This window comes from Colius striatus, chromosome 8, assembly GCF_028858725.1.
Source record: "Colius striatus isolate bColStr4 chromosome 8, bColStr4.1.hap1, whole genome shotgun sequence".
In the NCBI taxonomy this organism is placed as follows: Eukaryota; Metazoa; Chordata; class Aves; order Coliiformes; family Coliidae; genus Colius; species Colius striatus.
This window is the reverse complement of record NC_084766.1, coordinates 17,045,631-17,066,136: the sequence shown is the minus strand read 5'-3', so window position 1 is coordinate 17,066,136 and position 20,506 is coordinate 17,045,631. Positions and strand designations below refer to the sequence as shown.

The window sequence follows — 20,506 nt, the reverse complement described above, 5'->3', positions numbered from 1 at the left end:
GCAGCAGGATGAGCACAACCCAGCAATGTGCCCTTGTGGCCCAGAAGGCCAATGGCATCCTGGGGTGTATTAGAAGGGGTGTGGGCAACGGGTCTAGAGAGGTTCTCCTCTCACTCTGCTCTACTCTTGTGAGACTGCATCTACAATATTGTGTCCAGTTCTGGGCATCTCAGTTCAAGAAGGACAGGGAGCTGCTGGAAAGAGTTCAGTGTAGGGCCACCAAGATGATTAGGGGAGTGGAACATCTCTCATGATGAAAGACTGAAGGAGCTGGGGCTCTTTCGCTTGGAGGAGACTGATGGGTGACGTCATTAATGTTTACAAATATATAAAGGGAGGTGTCAGGAGGATGGAGTCAGGCTCTTCTCAGTGATGTCCAATGATAGGACAAACAGCAATGGGTATAAACTGGAACACAAGAGGTTCCAAAGAAATACAAGGAAGAATTTCTTCACTGTGAGGGTGACGAAGCACTGGAACAGGATGCCCAGATGGGTTGTTGAATCTCCTTCACTGGGAACATTCAAAACCCACCTGTACGAGTTCCTGTGTGACCTACTGTGAGTGGTCCTGCTCTGGCAGGGGAGTTCAACTAGATGGTTTTTAGAGATCCAACCCTTAAGATTCTGTGATTCTAAGTCAGCACAAATTCACTAATTAACAGTTCAAAGTAATCTTACTTTTCAGTCTCTTATATGATGTCATATGTAGTTGCACCAAAGAACCATTGAACCAAGATCTGCCTTTGACATTTTGTGGGTAGAGTTGTGCAACTGCCAGGGAAAGGTTAATCAGAGTACTGTTAACTGTAACCTGAAACAGCTCTGGAGGTTAATGAAGTCCAAAGTCTTTCTGTCATTCCTTTAGTGTAGTATCATCTATCAGGAAATAGAAGAGTCAAAAAAACCACTGGCAGAGAAAATTGCCACATAAATTTAAGTGGCTGAACACGGACACTGAATTCTCTTTAATTAAGTGTTGTTTTGAAATATTTCAAACACAGCAGATTCAACCTCTCCCTCACCAGCCATTCTTTGTGACTGCTTTTACCACTGTGGACTTTCTATGCACAGTAGGATATTCCAGCAGGATTCTCCTAGCAGCTATAAATAGCAGCCATATAAGTATTTAAATTTATATTTATATCTATAGCAGCTATCAATCCTTGAAGGCAAATATCTCAGACCCTGGAAAGCAGTGGACTTGCAGATAACAGAAACAACAGCAGCACATTGTGGATTAACAGTGAGATTTTTAAATTATTTTCATCTGTCCATCACTCAAACTGGCAGTGTAGCAACCCAGGCAGAGATAGTTCACAATCAGCCCTCTAGCTTGCCAGAAACCCTACTCCAAGTTTCAGAACATAGCTATCTAAGGTGCAAGTCTATCAGTCTCACAGGCAGACTTGCTCGGTGTCACTCTTCCACTTACCAGGTGATTAATAGTCTCTCTTTCCATTTTTCTAAAATTAACATGCAGTCATGTGTGTTATAAGGTGGTTATAAACAGTACCCTAAAATTCCAGATTTCTGTAACAAACAGATATGAACCAAGGCCTATTTGAATCATATGGTTTTATTAGCACTTTCATGAAGGTGTGGATGAAATAAACCAGACAGTAATTTGCTTAGGCTAAAAACATCTAAAAATATGCTCAGGTTTTTTTGTTTGGTACACATAAGGGTCACAGAACTAAAAGCAGCTGAGAAAATCTCTCAAGTTATCTTAAAAAGGACTTATAATTCTAGACACTAAATGATACAATTTGATCTCTGTTGTGTTGGGGCAAATGTTACAGGACACAACATATCAGACAATGTACTGTAAAAATAAGCACACACCTGACACCTGCACACTTTTCTTATTCCCACAGTAAGCAACCTACAAGATCTTATTAATTTGATCAAGCACAAAGACTGCTTTGTTCTTAGCAAAAGCAATGCTGATGAGATGATGTCACAAGGAATAGAAATCCCCAGCAAGGCCCACTGATCACTGTCACGTGCATCCACTCTGTACCTTTTATCCAGCCCCTAGGAAAGCCAGATCCAACATCCACTTCCACTTGCCCACCAGCCAATTGTTATGAATGTCAAAACATTGACTGAGATAGTTTCAGGATAGGAAGGAGATATTCCATACAAGCTTGGGCTTTAAAAAAGCTTCTTAGGACAATAAATCACTTCAAAGCAGACAGTAATGTAGAAGGTGTGGCAATGGCCTCTTCTGCTTCTCATAAGTAATGAATTTGCCTATGTCAAAGTCAAACTTCCAAAACTAGAAGATTCTTCTCAGATTACTGGGTTAAAAACTTTCTTAAAGACTACTGGCATATACTACAAATATTACTACAAACTCTATACCTACAACTTCACTTCCCTAGCATATCTGAAGATAACAAGAGAACAGAAGGACAGAAATAAAAAAGAACAATGGGGCTAACTGCAGAGACAACAGCAATGAGTGGAAAAAGAAACATCAAGAAATATATAATAGCACAGTCTTGGTGAGCACAGAAGAAACATCAGCCCCAAGAGGTAAGGTATTGTGACAACCTGGTTACTACTCTTTTGAAGAAGCCTCACTGTTGCTGAGTAATAAAGAATGGATTGAACTTTTAGCCTCCTGCCCTCCTATTCCTCTTCTTCCTGGTTTGTTCTGACTACTACTTCCTTTCACTCTGAGCTTGTCTCTCCCATTTCCCCAAAGTGTTTGGCAGATTCATTCTTCTCACAAAACACATTATTTTTCCTCATTGAGCTAAGCATCCATCATCTCTAACATAACACAAGGAGAGCTGAGTAAAATATAGATTAGGTTTTCAATACAGATGTATTTTCAAAAGTATTTGAACTCAAAACAAAAACAAAAAAGAAACCACAACAAGAATAGCAAGATTTTTTATTGGTCAAAACAGTTTTTTCTAAATAAAAAACCAAAAAGAACTCTGAAACTAATAAAACTGTAAACAGTAGTATGACAACACAAAAGGCTGAAACTTACCTCCTCCACATCATTGTCCAACACCACAATTTGTAGTGGAGAAGTCAGATTCTTATTAGCAGAGATGGTCGTTCCCACTGGAGAGGATTCGAGGATGAAGCCCTCGTATGTAGATCTTGTGAAGTAAGGGCTCTGATTGTTCTCATCAAGGACTTCAATATGCAGGTTGGCAAAGGCAGGAAGAGGGTGGCCATTGTCTTGTTCAGCCTAAAAAAAACCATCTCATTTGTCAAAGACTCTCACCTGAGTAAAACTACAGTTACTAGCTGATGTTGGCTGATATATAAGAATTACAATCCAGTTATAAAAATGAGTGATGTAAGGATAACCTTATAATGAAATTTAGCATTATGAAAAAGGAGAAATACCAAACAAAAGTGAGCTAGAAGAACAAAAAGACCTTCTATCACTATAACCTTTTAAATAGCCTCAATGAAACTCCAAGCTGTACAGCACACACGCAAACACGGATCCTTAAACTACCAGTATTGAGTGTTCTGGAAAAATCTTCAAAAGATTAAAAAAACCTGGAAACTGCTGCTTGTACTACAAGAAACTACACCTACACCATCAGTGTGAGAGATGAAACTAAAAGATGATGACAGTACAAATGGCCATACGATACTTGCTACAGATACTGGAAGAACATATTGCCCTGGATATGACTCTTCTTCCTCCAAATCCATCTTTCTAGTGTTAGATTAATAGAATTTTAATTTTGGCTTTCACTACTTTTGAATGTCAAGCAAAATTCTTTACTTTGATTAGTAAGCCCCACTTTTCAATGGCAACATCTCACCTATCAACATTTACTCACTAATACAGTTTCACCTGATTTATCCTTATTTTCAAACTTCCTGAACATAAAAACACTAATTGCTCATTCCAGTGTGCTAATTAATATAAATGTACAATTTCAGTTGCTTGTTTATGTTTTGAATTTACTCCATATGACTAATTAAACTAAATAAATAAGGGAAGTAGAAGACAAGAAGTAATTAGATTCTTTAAATTATAAAGATGAAATCAATTTAAACTATACACCTGTAGCAAGACAATAGTAGGGTACTGTAAGACAGTCTCCCACTCCTATGGCTTCATTGGCAAAATCTGTAAGCAGAGGCCCTGTAAACACAACAACAGTGCGCTACTACCGTTCTGCCGAAGTTTTTCAATAAACATTTCAGGTGTAAAAAATATTATTGTTGTTGAGAGTGCTTTTTGTTTTTAGATTTTATATTCATTCTGGTATTTCCCCAATTTCAAAACAGATAATTTCTCATCTTTCAAATCGAACATCTGAGGAGCTTTCTTTTTTATTTCATCAACTAGCTATTTCTAATTTCTTCTTTAGACACCCTGTATAGCAGCATCAAGCTTTGGATTCTCACCAAGCAGCAATAGCATGCTATTGATGGTAAAACTTTCTATTATAGAACTTTTTGTGTTCCCTTTCCTGGGCAGCCTGTGCCAGTGCTCACTCACACTCACAGTGAAATAGTTTTTCCTTATGTTTAAATGGAACTTGTTGTGTTCCAAATTCAACCCATTACTCCTTGTCCTGTCACTAGATACAACACAAAAAAGGGATGTCCCATCCTCCTGACACCCACTATTTAGATATTTGTAAATATTGATGAGATTCCCCCTCAGTCTCCTCTTCTGTAGACTAAACAGCCCCAGGTCCTGTAGCCTTTCCACATAAGGAAGATGCTCCAGTCTGCTGATCATCTTGGTGGCCCTGCACTGGACTCTCTCCAGAACTTCCAGTTCCTCCTGCTTATTCCCTAGGCTGCGTGTGCTGGTGTAGAGGCAACGCAGGGGCTTACTCAAACACACAGGTTTCCCTGGATGGATGCAAGAGGATCCTCCCTGATCTGATACTCTCTCAGGGTGGTCAGCCTTCTGCATCTCATCTTGGTGTGCAGCTGAGGAGCACTCATCATTGCCTTCCCTGCCCTGCCCTGTTTCCCTGTGAGGCAGGATGGCTTGTTCTTTGCCATTTCTCCCCCCACTACCCAAGTCCTTCAGTTTAAAGCCCTCTTGATCAAGTTAGCCAGTCGATTCCCAAATATCCCAGTGTCCTTGTGAGACTGGTATATTTCACCCTGGCCTATCAAATTCCAGTCCACAAAGAGGGTTCCATTGTCATAAAAACCAAAACCTTCTCCCTCGCACCAACCTCTTCGCCAGGAGGTAACTCGTGCAATTTTTGCGTTTGTGGCTTCCCTTTTTCCTCTGGTGGACAGGATGAAAGAGAAAATAACTAGTACCCCTCTACCCTTCACTTGCTTCCCCAGAGTTTTAATATCCTTCTTGATTCTGGAAACATCATGTCTCATTACATTATTCACACCCACGTGGAAAAGGAGTAGGAGATAGTAGCCCGTGTCCCTGACGAGCCATGGCACTCTCTCAGCAATATCACAGATCTTGGCTCCTGGCAGGCAGCACACCTCTCGTGACTCCTTATCCGATCGACAGATGGGTCTCTCAGTGCCTTATAGCAATGAGTGGCCCACAATGAGTACCTGTTGTTTCTTTTGACGGTGCCCATTGCCTGTTGCTGGTAGATCAGCTGGTGGTGAATTGTTTGCTGAGTTTTCCTCTCCTGGACTTTGCTCGTTTATGTCTGCCATCGCTAATGTCTCATACTTATTTGTAATTGGTACACTGGAGGGAGGGTTATGAAGAAGAGTCCTTTTTTTTTCATTGTTACAGGGTCCAAGGCATTCCAGTTTCACTGGAGGCTTGTACCTGGTTGTGGAATCATCTGTCAGTCTCCACCTCTGCTCTTCTAATACTACACGGTCTACTAATGGTTTCCTGCAGCTTTCACCAGACACTGCAGCTTTTGAACTTGAAGGCACCTATGACATACTCACCTCAGCAGCAGATGTACCTAAACATCCTGAACAATCCCTGCAATCTACCTGCACTGAAGCATCCTTTCTGACCGGCTCTGTCTGGGTGGATGCGTCAATCTTCACCAGCGTATTCTCCATCTGAGCCTTGGCTTTAGCTCTGAGACAAATGCCCAACCTCTTGTGGGTTTAAGCTAGGAGCACTTCTCCAACTTGTGGCACTCTCTGTGGTCTGTGGGATTGTTCTCTGCCTGGCTGCTCACCCTGCCTGCACAAACTGCCACGTCAGGCCTTGTTTGCCCATCCTCGTCGTTTGTGCTCCCTGGAGAATGTTTAAATCCCCCACGGTTGCTGTGGCTCTCTCTCCCAGCAGGATTATCCCCTCCTGAGAGCTGCCAGCACCCTGTAGGGTCTCCTCACTTCTCTGCTCCTCATGGTCTAGGAACCCGTGGACCACCTGGATAACCTCAATCAGTTGCTCAGCCACAAAAACCAAGCCCTGCTGCTGCTGCATGTCCTGATTGAATGTCAAGTAAAAAGGACTAAAAAAAAAAGTGTTAACATCTTCCTTATGAGGAAAGGCTGCAGGAACTGGGGCTGTTTAGTCTACAGAAGAGGAGACTGAGGAGGGATCTTATTAATATTTACAAATATCTAAAGGGTGGGTGTCAGGAGGTTGGGACATCCCTTTTTTCTATAGTAGCTAGCAACAGGACAAGGGGTAATGGGACGAAGCTGGAAAAACAAAAAGTTACACTTAAACATAAAAAACCCTACTTCACTGTGAGGGTTAGTGAGCAGTAGAACAGGCTGCCCAGGGAGGGTGTGGCGTCTCCTGCTCTGGAGGTCTTCAAGACCCACCTGAACATATTCCTGTGTGACCTGATCTAGGTGGAGCTGCTTTGGCAGGGGATTGGACTGGATGATCTCTAAAGGTCCCTTCCAACCACCATGATTCTATGATTCTATGGTTCTATCAAAATTGTTTCTTTGTTTAAAGCAGGTTATGACACCTTTAGTAATTAATAAAAAACTCAGTTGACATCCTTAGCAGGTCGTCAACCACAAGACTACCACATCCAGTTTGCCTTTTTTATCATTTAATTAAGTTTTCTTTTAAAAGACACCAGTCACACAGGGAAAAAAAACCCCAAACTTTGGAAACTGCCAGTAAAAGTCCCTCCTTTCCAGAGTTAATCCAGAAATTGATGTATCAAGGTAGGACTGGAAATCCCCAAAGCTTCAGCACTCAACTCATTGAATCATAGAATAGTTTCAGCTGGAAGATACCTTTAAGATCACTGAGTCCAACCTTAGTCCCAGTCCTATCAACCACTAGACCATTTCTCTAAGTGCAACACCCACCTGTCTCTTAAATACCTCCAGGGACAATGACTCCACCACCTTCCTGGGCAGCCCATTCCAATGCCTGACAACCCTTTCAGTAAAGATATTCCTCCTAATATCCAGCCTGAACCTCCCCTAGTGCAGCTTGAAGCTGTTTCCTCTTGTTCTATTTTTTGTTACTAGGGAGAATAGACTGATCTCTGCCTCGCTAAAACTTCCTTTCAGAGACTTGTAGACAGTGATAAGGTCTCTTTTTTCCAAGCTAAACAGCCCCAGCTTCCTCAGACATTCTCCAAATCCTTTACTAGCTTGGTAGCTCGCCTCTGTATCCTCTCCGGTGCCTCAATGTGCTTCTTATAGAGAGGGGCCCAAAACTGGACACAGTATTCAAGGTGTGGCCTCACCAAAGCCAAGTACAGGGAAATGATCACCTCCCTCCTGCTGCTGACAACATTGTTCCTGATACAGCCCAGAATGCCATTGGCCTTCTTGGCCACCTGGGCATGCTGCTGGCTCATGTTCAGCCAGCTGTCAGCCAACACTCTCAGGTCCTTCTCTGCCTGGCAGCTTTCCAGCCACTCTTCCCTACCTCTAAAGCCAGTTTGACTTCTAGCTGGGCTTTTGACATTCTAATTATTTCCCTACATAACCTAACAACTCATTGTGAATGGTTTGCCCCTTCTTTCAGAGACCATAAACTCTTTTTTTCCCCTGATTTTAAGCCAAATCTCCCTATTCAGCAAGGCTAGTCTTCTTTGCCACTGGCTCATCTTAGGGCATGTGGGGATGGCCTGTTCCTGGGCCTTTAAGATTTCCTTCTTAAAAAATATCCAGACTTCCTGGACTCCTATACCCTTCAAAACTGACTCCCAAGAGATTCTATCAAGTAACCGCCTAAATATGTTGAAGTCTGCCTTTTGAAATCTAAAGTGTCAGTTTTGCTGCCATGCCTCCTAACATCTCTATGAATAGTGAACTTAATAATTTCATAGTTGCCTTTCCCCAGATGGCCTGCTGGTTTGTTCCGTCTCTGCTGTGTTTTATTTCTAGTAGATACCTGGGAAGTTTAAGTCCCCACAAAGAACAATGGCTTACAGAATGTTTCATCTACCTCACTGCTCTGGCTGGGAGGTCTATAGCAGATGCCCACAGACTCGCAGGGTTCAGGCTCGGGAGGTGACAGGTATGAACGCACCGGGCTCTGCGGCCCTACCCACCAAACTTGTCACCAGTACCAAACAATAAATGTCAGTGCCAACCTCAGGACTTTCTCAAGGGCCAGGCAAAATTAGATACAGCAGCATCTGTGACTTAAGGAAAGCAAAGGTCGATGCTTCCTCCAGAGACAGCAGATCCACAGGTTTGGATGAGGTCACAATGCTGATAAATGGTGCCTCAGGCAACTGCCCAGTGTGACCCATCTCTGGTAAACTGCAGGAGAGGTCTGAGTAAAGGGGCTCTCATTGGAAGCATATTTCTTTGTTAGCTATTTAACAGTATCATTTCATGTACTCCGCAACTGTAGCAGCAACTAATCTCACAAGACACTGCTGAGACCTTTAAGTATCTCAGCAGCACCCATGATGAAAACTTGCTCATCCCTCCTCCAAAAGATCTCATATGGTCAATATGAAAGGTAACGTTTGCCTGTCACCTAACACTTGGACAGAACTGATATGGCTCAGAAGATAAGAAGGGAAAATTATAGGGATTTCACAAGAAATTGTTGGAATTGTTGGAATGAAAGTTTGAATAGTTTACCTTGAAGTATCTCTCCTAAGACAATCATACAGCAGAATGACTTACAATAGACACTGTTGTCCCGCTTCTGCAGTCCAAGCCTGTTATACCTATAGAAACCACACTAGCTTCTGGATATTTTTTCTGTGAAAGTGAGATCAAATCATTGCCTTTCCCTGCAGGACACAGTATGCAAAATGCATTAAGTCACAACAATGTACTTGAACGTACATTTGTTATCACTCATGACATACAGAGAACTAGATAAAAAATTTCTTTGATGGATAAATATAACTTTATATTTTTATTCCATGGTTATTCTGATTTTTTTATAACATCCAAAAATATGGCTTACTTGGAGATAATTGCATAGAATAATATTCTTCCATTTCAGAAATAATGACACATATCTGCCAATACATAAATGTTTAGCTTAAGACTGAGATAAAGTTTACGAGATATCTGCACTATCATGCATACAAACTCGTGCCAAAACAAAACTGACACTGCATTTTAGATATTTAATAATCACATTAAGCAAACAAAGAACTGGAATGCTTTTTGAAGAAGATTCACAATATATCTAAAAACTGACCATTGTTTTTTCTGAAAGGTAAATGAACATGTTGTTCTGCTGTAGGAAGTTTGAATTTAGAATTGATGCATCCACTTAAGCATGCTGTAAACATAACAATATTAAACTCTACTGCCAGAAAATGCCAACCTAAAGAGGACAGAGAGAACTCCTAGCAGGTTACTAGAGACTCTTTCACATACACCAAAGAGAGAGACAATGCCTGGTTGACAATCATATTTGTGCCTCCTGGAAGTTACAACATTGGTCCAGTTGCATTTTCACAAGCATGCCTGAAAGAACCCTAACTGGCAAATTCTGTTGCTCTAAGTGCTTCAAATCTCGCACTCATCCTCTTTCCAAAGGCCACCCAAATTCTCTGTGTTTCCCCTGCCATTGATTGTACTTTAGCATTTCAAGAGAGACAATAAAAGAATTAAGGAAAGCCTCCAGCATACACAATTCATAGCTTACTGAAGGAGCTGTAGTACTAGAAAACTGCAAGCAGGTCACTTCAGATTTTCTGTTTAATAAAAGAACAAGGAAAGAGTCGGGGAACTTCAGACACTCAAACTGAAACTTGACATCAAGCTGTGAAGATGATGGAAACATTATATTTTTATACATTATAGATATATAAAATATATGTTATTAGATTTAGATAAATGTAATTTTAAAAGGACCAGTCAGCACAGATATAGAGAAAGAATGTAAGGTTTGATAGAGATGCTTCTTTTAAGTGCACAATTGAACTAGGAGACAAAGGTGAAACTAGTGACATTATTTATCTAGATTTAGGGTAAGCTTTAGGATTGCATATCACACACTGGATTAATTTATGAAGTCAGAAAGTAGAGCATAAAGAAAAACCTACTGAAATTGATTAAAAATTGGCTTAAGGACAAGAAGCACAGAGTAGCTTTAGAATATAGAAGAAATATGACTTTACTGTCAGTGAAGCTTATGATATGGCAGTGAAATGAAATTGGCACAGAATGTGTCTAGACACTATGCTTAAATAAACTCAAATCATACATTTTTCGTCATGTATCAAGGGTGACTTCAGTGTCAGCTTATCATGCTGTAGTGCAAGGAACAGTAACACTTAGAGCTACTCTTTCCAAATAACGAAACTTTGTCTAAAGAAAATGCCAACTATAGAGCCATTATGCCAAGTTTTAAGCATTGGATGTTTATGTTTAAATTAAAAAAAAAAAAAAAAGCCTGTCTACTGCAGAGAGGTAATACATCTACTACTCTAAATAGGAGACATTACAGAACTTACCATGTATAGATTTTAATATTTTCATTATCCTGTGAGTGATGGCACATAATTTAGGGTCAACCTAAACTTACAGCCACTTGTCTTTTCAATATATATCTGTAACAGTGCTCCAAAGGCAAGGAAAAACATATGCCATGCTGAGATGCTGCTAAATATGGGAAAAACACTCATTTCAATATGCATGTGATACCCTTGGAGAAAGGCTAATAGGAAAAACTATTTTCTTGATGTTCAGGAAAGGGCTTGGTTTTCCTGCTCCCTTCCTCCCACCATGCCCTTCTTCTTCATCAACACAAAATCTGTCACTGCACTCAGATTTTCAATCCTACATGAACATCCCTCACTATTTTTCACACAAGACATGAAAAATGCCTTCCCAAAGAGAACAGAAATTTCCAAACTACTAAGACTAGGTACACCTCTGTGACAGTGATAAACCAAGAGAAGTAATTGAATACCAAATTCACGTAAAGATTTGAAAAGCCAATTTAAGAAATAGTTGTTGCCCTTAATACCTCCAGAAGAGTAACAGCAGTTCAACTCAACTACTGATTTTGAAGATTTCATCATTGCCAGGAACTGGATCAAGCAACTATTTAATGAAAATACATTTCTTCCATTCTTTTTCTGATCAGTCACCATGAGTACAAAAACATTCTCATTTGTTCAGCTCATTTTGAGGTAGAGCAATCATCCTGTTTCCCATCATAGCTGATACCTCCCTACTGTTGTACAAGAATGTCAGAGGAGACTATCTTCAGTTGTGTTTCAAAAGGGAGAGAGAAAAACAAAGCAGTTCCAGAAGAAGAGCAAAATATTTTTTGAAAACCCTACTTGTCATAGGGTCTGTATTTTTATTTGCAATTTTGTACTCAAACAAAATTAGAGAGAAATACCAATATTTAGGAAGATGAGCTTTTTACCATATACATTACTTTCTAGACACCTATTCAATAGCAACCACTGTGAAGTTTTCTCCAAGTTCTCAACTGCTGCAGACCAGACATGTACTTCAAACTAGTAAGTCTATCACATTGATTAAACTAAATGAGCTTTTATTCTTCATGCTGAAATCCCTATTTGCATCATTTTAAAATTTAGAGGAGCAAAGAATGACAAATCCTCTAAACTGCAAGAAAATACATTCTTTAATATAACACTGGAAGAGAGAGAAATTACAGCAACGACAAATAAAGGTCAACAGATGCAAGGAGCCAAGAGATCAAAAAAAGACGAGAAGAGCTGGAGGCTGACATTACTACAAACACTTAGCAGACATTGCAAAGATTAAGATTTTAAAAAAATGAGATAACTCTGGACTACTTCTATCTCAGAAAACAAGGGCCTTGGCCCATTTTGGTTACAGCAGCCCAGGAATTTTCTAGTGAGCCTCAAATGATGCATGTCTTCTCATTGCCTGTTAACACTGTGTTTTTCTGAAACTCATAATGAAGGAACATCATAAGAAGAATTTTACCAAATCAGACTAATAATCCATCCAGTGCAAAATCATGTTTGCAGCTGCACCCAAAGACAGAAGTCTGTAGAAAAATGTAAGCAGCTCGCATTTCCCTGGATTTCTTTTCATAGCAATAGACATTTCTTCCACAAGACAGCCCTGCCTCCTCTTGAGCCCATGTCAACTTTCAGCCCCTCATCACTGCCTGTCAAAGTACACAAGCTATATTGGATGAAGAATAATCGTATTTTGTCTGATTTAAACTTGTCACCTCCTTGGTTTGTTTGATAACTCAAAGCTCTTGCATTGCAGGAGACAGTGAACTATTGATTCCTCTTCACTCTCTGAACTGTGACACTATATTTTACAGATGTTTACCATATCTTTCTCACCTGATATGAATCTGCATCAGTTCTGTTCTGTCCTATGATCGAGATTAGAGATATGCACCATGGTCAAGACATATTAGAGTATCTGGATCTGTACAGTTCTGCAGTGATTTTTTTGTGTGTGTATTTTCTGTTCTTTATTTTTCCTTATGATTTCTAATGTTTAATTTGCTTTTTTTTTGAGAGCCCGAGATCACTGAGCCAACCTTCAGACTCAGTCATCAGTTACAGTGCCAAGATCTCATTCCCAAATCAAGCCAGGACCCATCATTTTGTGTTTGCTAAGATGACTTTTCTGACTTTTTTCACTTTATTTTTAAACTATGTCTCATTTTATCAGACATTTTATCACCAACTCATTTGATCATGCAAAGTCCATCTATGGTTCTACAGTCAATCCTGTCTTTACTATCAGAATAGTAGGGGCGGGCCAACATCATCTACACCAATCAGCTAATCAACCTGGTAAGCAGATGATGCTCAATAACCAAGCAAGGAAGTGATGGGCCTAGGCCAGCCACCAAAGCCTGCAGGGTGCTACGAGCAGGAGGGACCCCATAATCATTACAGCAGTGCTGAAGAGAATGTCCTTCATATATACATAAACAAGAGAATGCCAGTAGGACAGCATAGTGGGTAGAGCTCTCATAGCCTTTCTGAGAAGTCAGCATGACCATAAGCCTACACCTCCATCCCTGAAGCATCTGTACACTAAGGCACAGAATATGGGAGTAGACTTTGGCTTGATTCAGGGACCTGTTTAGCAGGATCTAATTGGATATGGCCTTAGAGAGAAGTAAGGCACAAGAAAGCTGGTTGACTTTCAAAAATCACTTTCTCCGAGTCCAAAATGTTCTATCTTGACTAGGAAATTATGGAAATTTGGCAGTAGACCTGTGTGAGTAGGCAAGGAGTTCTTGAGAAAACTCCCAACATAAAAAAAGAAGACTTCAAGAACTGGAACAAGCAACAGGTGATGCAGGAGGACTACAGAAACACTGACCATGCAGGTCAGCATTAACATGCAGGTTGAGAAAAGCCAAAGCCCGCCTGGAACTGAATGGCAGCAAGAAGGCTTCTACAGGTTCAGCAGCAGCAAAAGGAATATGGGAGAATGTAGGACTTCTGCTGAGTGGGACAGAGTGACAGAGGACATGGAAAAGGCTGCCATACTCAATATCACTCATCTCAGTCTCTACAGGTAAGACCTGCCTTCAGTAATCTCCATCCCTGAGGCCCACAGAAAAGTCTAGAGCAAGGAAGACTGAGGAGGATCAGATTAGGGATGTATTTAAACAAACAGGACACAATGAATGCAGAGGACCTCATGGGATGCACTCATACATGCTAAAGAAGTTGGTTGGTGTCACTCTAAGACTCCTCTACTACATTTAAAAGGTATGTGGCAATTAAGAGAGGTTCTTGAGGTCCAAAAAAAAACAAATGTTACTGCTGTCTTCCAGAAAGACAAAAAGGAAGATCCAGGGAACTACAGACTGGTCAACTTTCCCTTAATGCTAAGGAAGGTTATGGTGGAGCAAAGAATCCTGGGAACAACTTCCAACCATATGAAGGACAAGAATGAGGTTGAGATCATTGGTGTGAGTTTATGCAGAGCAATTCATGCTTGACCACCCTCACAGGCCTCTACAATGAGATGGATGGCTTGATGGGTATGGGGAAAGCAGTGGATATTATTTATCTTGACGTGAATAATGTTTTTGACACTGTCTCCATATGAGCTCATAAATCAACTAGTGAAACACTGACTAGATAGATGGACAATGAGGTGGACTGAAAACAGGCTGAATTTCTGGGTAAATGGTGTTCTGATTCCACAGTACGAAGTCCAGCTGGAGGTCAGTTTACAGAGGTGTATCCAGGGGTTGATAGTTGTGCCACCACTGTTTAACATCTTTATTAATGACTCAGAGGATGGGACCAAGTACACCCTTAATAAGTCTGTAGGTGATACAGAACTGGGAGAAGTGGTTATTTGCCAGAGGCATGTGCTGCCATTCAGAGGAACCTTGACTGGCTGCACAAATAGGCAGATGGGAGTCTCATGGAGTTCAAAAAAAGGAAGATGTCAAGTCTTCCTGTCTTGCCTGGGGACAGATAAGCCCAGGCACTACTACACGTTAGGGGCCAAACAACTTGAAAGTAGCTTTTCAGAGCAGGACATGGGGTCCTGGTGGATTGAGTAAAATGTCCTTGCAGCAAACTTGTGCTGCATTAGGAAAAGCATTGTCAGTGGGTCGATGTCATGGGTTTCGGTGTAGCCACTTTTTGCTTGGTAACAGGGAGAGGGAGCTGCAGTGCTGGTCGTCATAAGCAGTTCTCAAAACGTCCCCTGGCTCAGAGGTCGAACCACCTACATCCTGGTTGGGCAAATCTGGTGCCTCTGTAATCATTATTCAAGAAGGGAAATCTGCAGCAGAAGAGGAGATGTAAGACTGATACACGATGGAGGTAACAATGTGGACCCCACAGTCAGAGAAGGAGGAAGGAAGAAGGAGCACCAGACTAGAGATTCCTCTGCAAGCTTTGTTGAGAATGCAGGCTGTGCCCCTGCAACCTATGCAGGGCCATGACAGGACTGAGAGCCACCAGCAGCTCTGAGTGCCCAGATGGGCAGGAGACTGTGTGGGGAGGCGGCCATGGCGCAGGCCGTGCTGGAGCCTGCGCGCCGCAGAGCAGCCCCACACGAGAGGCAGAGAGGAGCTGCAGCCCTCAGGATGAACACACGTTGGAGCAGCCCATGCAGGGATCTAAAGCTGGAGCAGGGAGGCCAATGAGGAGTCCATCTGCCTTGAGGAGAGACAAGTGGCAGTAACAATCAGGAAAAGACTGACCCAAATTCCCATTCCTTGACCCCCTGTGCCGTTCAGAGGAAGAGGAAGTAATGACATGGCTCTGAGCTCGGGGAAGAAGGGAGGGGTGGAGGGAAGACGGTATTAAAAGGCTGGTTGTGCTCTTCATCATTGTACCACTCTGTGTTGTTTCTATTTGTTATTTTTTTGGTTGTTGATGGGTTAAATTAATTTCTGGTTTCTTCCGCGAGTAGTCTTGTCTGTTTTGCCTAGGACCATAAGGGGCAATCGAGCCCTCCCTGTCCTTAGGATATTATCAAGGCCCTTACTTATGGCTAATCATAGTTATTTGTTCCTAGTTTGGCCTAAACCAGACAGTGAGTACTACTATCACTGGTGAGATATCTGCAATGCTGAGACCAGTTTGGGGGAAAAAAATGAAAAAGTTAGTGCATTTAAACATAAGAAGAAACACTTCTAGTCCCAGAGTAGTCAAACAGTGGGCCGGGTTGCTATGGAATTCTTAGTCTTAGAGACAGTTAACACCCAACCCACCCTTAACCTGAGCAGAAGAGTTGGACTGGACAATCTCCAGAGATGCCTGCCTATCTGAGCAAGGATTCTGTAACAGCTCAGGAATATAATAAGCTTTTTAATTGTAGTATTTCAACCACTGAGAACATTCCCGAGTTTCTTAAAAAGCAGAAGACCTCAGCCTAGGGCTGTGATCAATGACATACCTGTTTTATAGATCATTTAGCCTTGCCCTCTGCATGTGCTAGTGACTGGCAAAGCATCCTCACCAGTCTCTCTGTACTTCCACTCTGAATAGAAAACAGTCTGTTCAATTAATAGATCTTACAAAACCACATACAGACACTTTACTCTCTGCCTTCAAATTGCACACTTGTCCACAGTTTGATTCTGAGACTGTTACTAAAGCTATGCCTTCTTCTCATGTAATTCAGTAAACTTTTTAAGAGCCTTGAGAGCAATGGACAGATCAAGGAATTTCCCAACAGGAACAGAGAAACTAATTAACCTCCAACAGAAGTAGTAGAAGAGTATCACTTTTTGTAATTTCTGCTGAGATCTGTATCAGGGAAAATCATGCATGTTGCAAAGAGCTTAACTATACTGCAACAGCTGATACACATACTGGAAGAGTTCTTGCAGAACCAAAGCACCAACTCAGGAGAAGCGACACACAAATTCATGCCATGCCAGTATCACTATAGAATTCATGCCACCAAAGGTGTGCACCAGTGAATGATACTTTGTATTTGTAGCTAAGCATCACACATTCCTTAACATAGAATTTGGTCTAGCTGATACTCAGACTCTATGTGGAGACTCAAAGCAAGTACAACTGACTTAGTCCAATCTCCTGTGCCTTGTCACAACCAATATAAATGCCGCAGCCAATTCGGTAGCGGAAAGCCTTATAGAAACTGGAAATCACACTCCAGTCAAAGATTCAAGCGTGAAAAGTAAACAGAGCAGATAATACTGCTGCAAAGTTCAATGGCACTTCTTGAAGAATGGGACCCCAAAACAATTTTTTCATAACACTGGAATTTCAAACAGTCTGTTCAACTCTGGAACATGGCATTGACCTTTTGTTACCACCTAAACAACAAGGAAACACAATCCCGCTATACAATTGTTTCTATGGTATTATCTGTCATGAGGTTAATGTCAGTCTGACTGAAACACCACCTGAGGATAACAGATTTTTGAGATAGGCACCTAAGATACAGAAGACACTCTGTAAGGATATTCTTAAAAATATCCCTCACAGCTGTGGCACAGTGTTGAAGTACATTTGAACCAATGCTGTTTGGAAGGAACAAAGAAACCCCAAGCAACTGTGAAACGAATCTGGTTTGGTTTGTTTTTTTTTTTTGTATAAGTCTATTCCCTAAGAGCTGTGAAACTCAGATTTGGATTTGAGGCAAAGTCTTACTAAAAAGTCAGACTACAAATGGTATTTGAAGCTGAGAAACTTACATTCTCCTCCCCTCACAGAATCTCAAAATCTGGAAGGGACCTTGACAGATAATCTAGTCCAACCCCCCTGTCAGAGCAAGACCACTTAGAGAGTAGGTCACCCTGAAACCCATCCAGGTGGGTTTTGAATGTCTCCAGAGAAGGAGACTCAACAAGTCATCTGGGCAGCCTGTTCCAGTGCTCCCTGACCTCACAGTGAAGAAATTCTTCCTTGTGCTTCTTTAGAATGTCTTATTTTGTCCCTTGTCCTATCATTGGACATCATTGAGAAGAGCCTGGCTCTATCCTCCTGACATCCACCCATTACGTGTTTGCAAACATTAATGAGGTCTCCCCTCAGTCTCCTCTTCTCCAAGCTGAAGAGTTGCTGTGTTGGAAAATAGAGATGAATTTGGGTATGTATTATCAATGGTTACAGAACAGTCACTATGAAAACATCTTCCCTGCCTCCTTAACTCTGTATTACTGTTATTGTTTTCAGTAGGATCACCTTGGGTCTTAATAGAGCTGACAGAATTTCTCTAATCATAGTTAATAATATAGCTATTTATTATAGAAGAGGATCATTTTTTTGCTTTAAGAGACAAATAATTCAATGAGTTGTGATGTTTTAAAGTATTTTATAAAGCAAAATCTCTTTATGATTTGCTAGTGACAATGTCTCCCCCAAATCTCCACACATACATTCTTTGGGCCAGACTGACAGCCTTTGTGATAGAGTAGGATAGTTACTCATCCTACTTGGAAAGTCAAGTGAGTCCCTGTGAACTAAATTACTACTCAGCATGAATAATATTACAATAATCTGGTCTCTTACAGGTGTGGTAAATTCCTCTGTGCTGCAGCATTTCCAGTCATTAGTATTTAATTTGACTGTGTAAGCAAATCTAGCATTCAGGAGCTTCACAGATTGATTTTAGTACAACTGCCTGGTTAGATTTTGTCTGACTGATAAACAACCAATGCTCAAATAGGAAAGGATCGAAGTGCATCAAATTGATTAATCTTCCCATTTGTTTCACAACATACACACTTCAAAAAACCCGCAAACACTCACTGACACTTTTTAGAGCTAGTAACAAGATTGTAGCCTCACGTCCATAGTGTAATGGTCACGTTTTTTTCCAGAAAGGTGATAAAGTAGCTGTCATTTTCTTCAAGAGGCTACACCTCCCTCTGTAAACAAAGAGGTATCACAGGTAAAGTTAACTCTATTGAGAACTAAACTGATTACCTGCCATATTCTTACAAACCATTGTCCTCCAGGATAAAGTTTCCTATCATAGTGACAATGCTAAGGAAATGTAGTTTTAACAGGTTTATTAGTTTATTGACAAGGTCAGAAGATGTTTCGGCAAGGCTGCAGATCAAAGATGTAATTATTTTCTAGGCTTTGAGGTTGCTGAAAGTGTGCTCCCCCTCACTGCAGATTTGGTTTCATTTTTCTAGCAATCAAATTCTCTCAAGCTGGACTGTCTTCTCCCAAGGAGATTGTTCTGTCTCCAGACTCTCTGCTCTCCAAACAGACATGCAAGTCCTTGCCTTTATGGATATACATCTTCAAACCACACACATAGGCATTTATAAATAGAATTTACTCCAAAAGTAGTAATTGATTATAGAAGGAATTAGTATCATGGGGTGTGGTTTTGCATTTCAGGAACAATCAGATTTTTGGTTTAAAGGCTTTAAATCCACATGCTTATTGTGGCTGCCTTGCAGTTGTCACATGGTAATTTCCACAGGACACACAAAAAAATACATGTTCTTTTGTAAAAGAATGGGAATGGAAGTGATAGAGCTTCTGCAGGAGGCCCAACAAGTTTACCTCCTTGCTTATCATCAAATAACTTCTGGAGATAGCAGGCAGGCTGAAAACCAGCATCTCTTAGTAAGAAGTCTGGCTGTTTCCATCATCTGCCTGTTTGAGAATTCAACATTTATCAGAAATGCAATTTTTGTACCACAGATGAGCACACCAATTTCCTGTCTGCCTTACTTCATGCATTCTAATATTCATGTATTGATTTAACCACCTTTTCCATTTCACCGTTTTCTATAATCTTTTGGCAGGGGAAAAAAAAAAAAAAAAAAAAAAAAAAAAGTTCTTTTGATATCAGAAGGAACACTAAAAATTAAGTTTAGTGAGTCCTGCCAAAATAGCATATTTCCTCTTCAAAGGGAAACATCACATATCATACCCCTCCAGACAAAAGAAAATCAGATTCAACATCCTCAACACTGAGAGAAATGCAGACTTGACAATCTACAAAACAAGAATCTGAAGATTTGACACAACCTTGCGCCAGTACACCAGTTTAAAAGGTTCACAAACAACACAGCATTAAAACTTTTATTATTCTAGCAGGTGGCATATTATCATTCTTACAGACTGATAATTTTCCTTATTATCCCCTTGACTGAACATATAACACAGCAATATGAACCTAATAATGCCTATAAACATTTTCATTAACAACAGAGCTTGCTATTCAGTCACACAGAATGTGGTACCAGAATGGTGTAATTGATTTTCTTTAACTGATGTATTGTGCTACTGTAATATGGCTACTGAATTTGATAACAGCTATGACGACAAAACCAAACAAAGCACTACAGGGCTTTAACCTGTACTTTCTTTGCCTATTTATTTAGATGTTAATTCACCAAAGTTTCCTCTCCTGTCACAGTGACAGCAAAACTCCACAACAGGAAGTAAGCTCAAAAATATGTTATTATTAAGGAATCCAATCACTAGCTATTTCCCTGTAAGCAATTAAAACTTTGTTCTTTGATGCACACACAATCAACTGTGATAGGAAATTAACAGAAGTATTTAAAAAGGTCTCAAGTTACTAAAAATTTCTATAACCTGCAATTTGTCTCTTTTGTCATACTATGATCAGTTATATTCCCCAGAAGACACAGAAAATTTATTAGCATCTTTCCAGAGAAATTGCTGCCCTCTACTCTTCTCTCCTTAATAAGAGCCAGTATAAAAAAATAAGAATTCTGACAG

General features: G+C 40.6%; 1 protein-coding gene across 1 annotated transcript in view; it reads right to left on the bottom strand.

Annotated features, from left to right (window-relative positions):
- Positions 1–20,506, bottom strand: part of PCDH15 (protocadherin related 15) — a 495,784-nt gene that overhangs the window by 190,928 nt on the left and 284,350 nt on the right. Inside the window, exon 11 of the mRNA XM_062000927.1 lies at positions 3,007–3,213. Coding sequence (XP_061856911.1) covers positions 3,007–3,213 — 207 coding nt within the window. The remainder of the gene's footprint in view (positions 1–3,006; positions 3,214–20,506) is intronic.